Source organism: Solanum stenotomum, chromosome 7, assembly GCF_019186545.1.
Source record: "Solanum stenotomum isolate F172 chromosome 7, ASM1918654v1, whole genome shotgun sequence".
Lineage (NCBI taxonomy): Eukaryota > Viridiplantae > Streptophyta > Magnoliopsida > Solanales > Solanaceae > Solanum > Solanum stenotomum.
This window is the reverse complement of record NC_064288.1, coordinates 3,292,979-3,294,057: the sequence shown is the minus strand read 5'-3', so window position 1 is coordinate 3,294,057 and position 1,079 is coordinate 3,292,979. Positions and strand designations below refer to the sequence as shown.

At 29.5% G+C, this 1,079-nt stretch overlaps 1 protein-coding gene across 1 annotated transcript in view; it reads left to right on the top strand.

Moving 5' to 3' along the window:
• Window positions 1-480: 480 nt before the first annotated feature.
• Window positions 481-1,079, top strand: part of LOC125871284 (F-box/kelch-repeat protein At3g23880-like) — a 10,823-nt gene continuing 10,224 nt past the window's right edge. Inside the window, exon 1 of the mRNA XM_049551875.1 lies at window positions 481-1,055. Coding sequence (XP_049407832.1) covers window positions 512-1,055 — 544 coding nt within the window. The 5' untranslated portion in view covers window positions 481-511. The remainder of the gene's footprint in view (window positions 1,056-1,079) is intronic.

The window sequence follows — 1,079 nt, the reverse complement described above, 5'->3', positions numbered from 1 at the left end:
TTTATCACACATTTTAATACACTTATAATACAATGTGTCAACTTCTTACCAAACAAGCATAATATATTTTTAAAAACAGTTATAATACATATATATTGCATACTTAATTCACTTTTAATACATATTGCAAATTTAACATAGTATTGTTATGTATTGCTATAAATGGTAATAAATAAAAAATATCGCTAAAATCAGTAATTATTTATTAAAAAGCACCATCCAAGTAATTTTTTCCTATTTGGGGATAAAGAGAAGTCTAAGAATTACGAAATATTGTGCGCTACACCTTTATTTAGACACATTTATTTTGAATTATTAACTGTTTTATATAATTTCTAATTATGTAAATTTTATTTCAAAATAATTAAAAATTTTATGGGAAACATTAATTAGTTTGACTCTTATTAGGAATTAACGGAAATAAATTGATAAAAGGAGTTGTATACGAATAGGGTTTTAGTACAGAGAGATTCATATAAGTAAAATCAATTCTCAATTTTCATCAACAACCATGGAAAATTCAATTCCTGTTCTGCCAGAAGAACTTGTTACCGAAATCCTTTCGAGGCTTCCGGTAAAATCCCTCTTGAAATTCGCGTGTGTTTCAAAATCTTGGCTTGCTTTGATTTCTAGCCCTGAATTTGTCAAAACTCATCTCAGCTTAAATGCTAATAACAACGAATACACCCGCCATAAGGTTATGATGTTTGAACGTACTGCCTACACTTTTCGAGATTGTAGTGTTAGCTCTTTATTTAATAACTCATCGATCAGGGCAAACAACTTGGATTATCCCAGGCAAGTTCCATGTTGTTTTTATATGGTAGGTTCTGTGAATGGATTGATTTGTCTTGTTAGTCAGCTGAAGGAATTCTTTCTATGGAATCCATCAATTAGAAAGTATAAGAAGTTGTCTGATCGTAAAACTAAAACTAATTTCGTGTATTCCGTATATGGTTTTGGATATGATGAGTTCCATGATGATTATAAGGTAGTCGTTATTTTTATCATTGGCAGAGATGACTTTTCACTTCAAATTGAGGTAAAAGAATATAGTCTAAAAAGCGATTCTTGGAGAA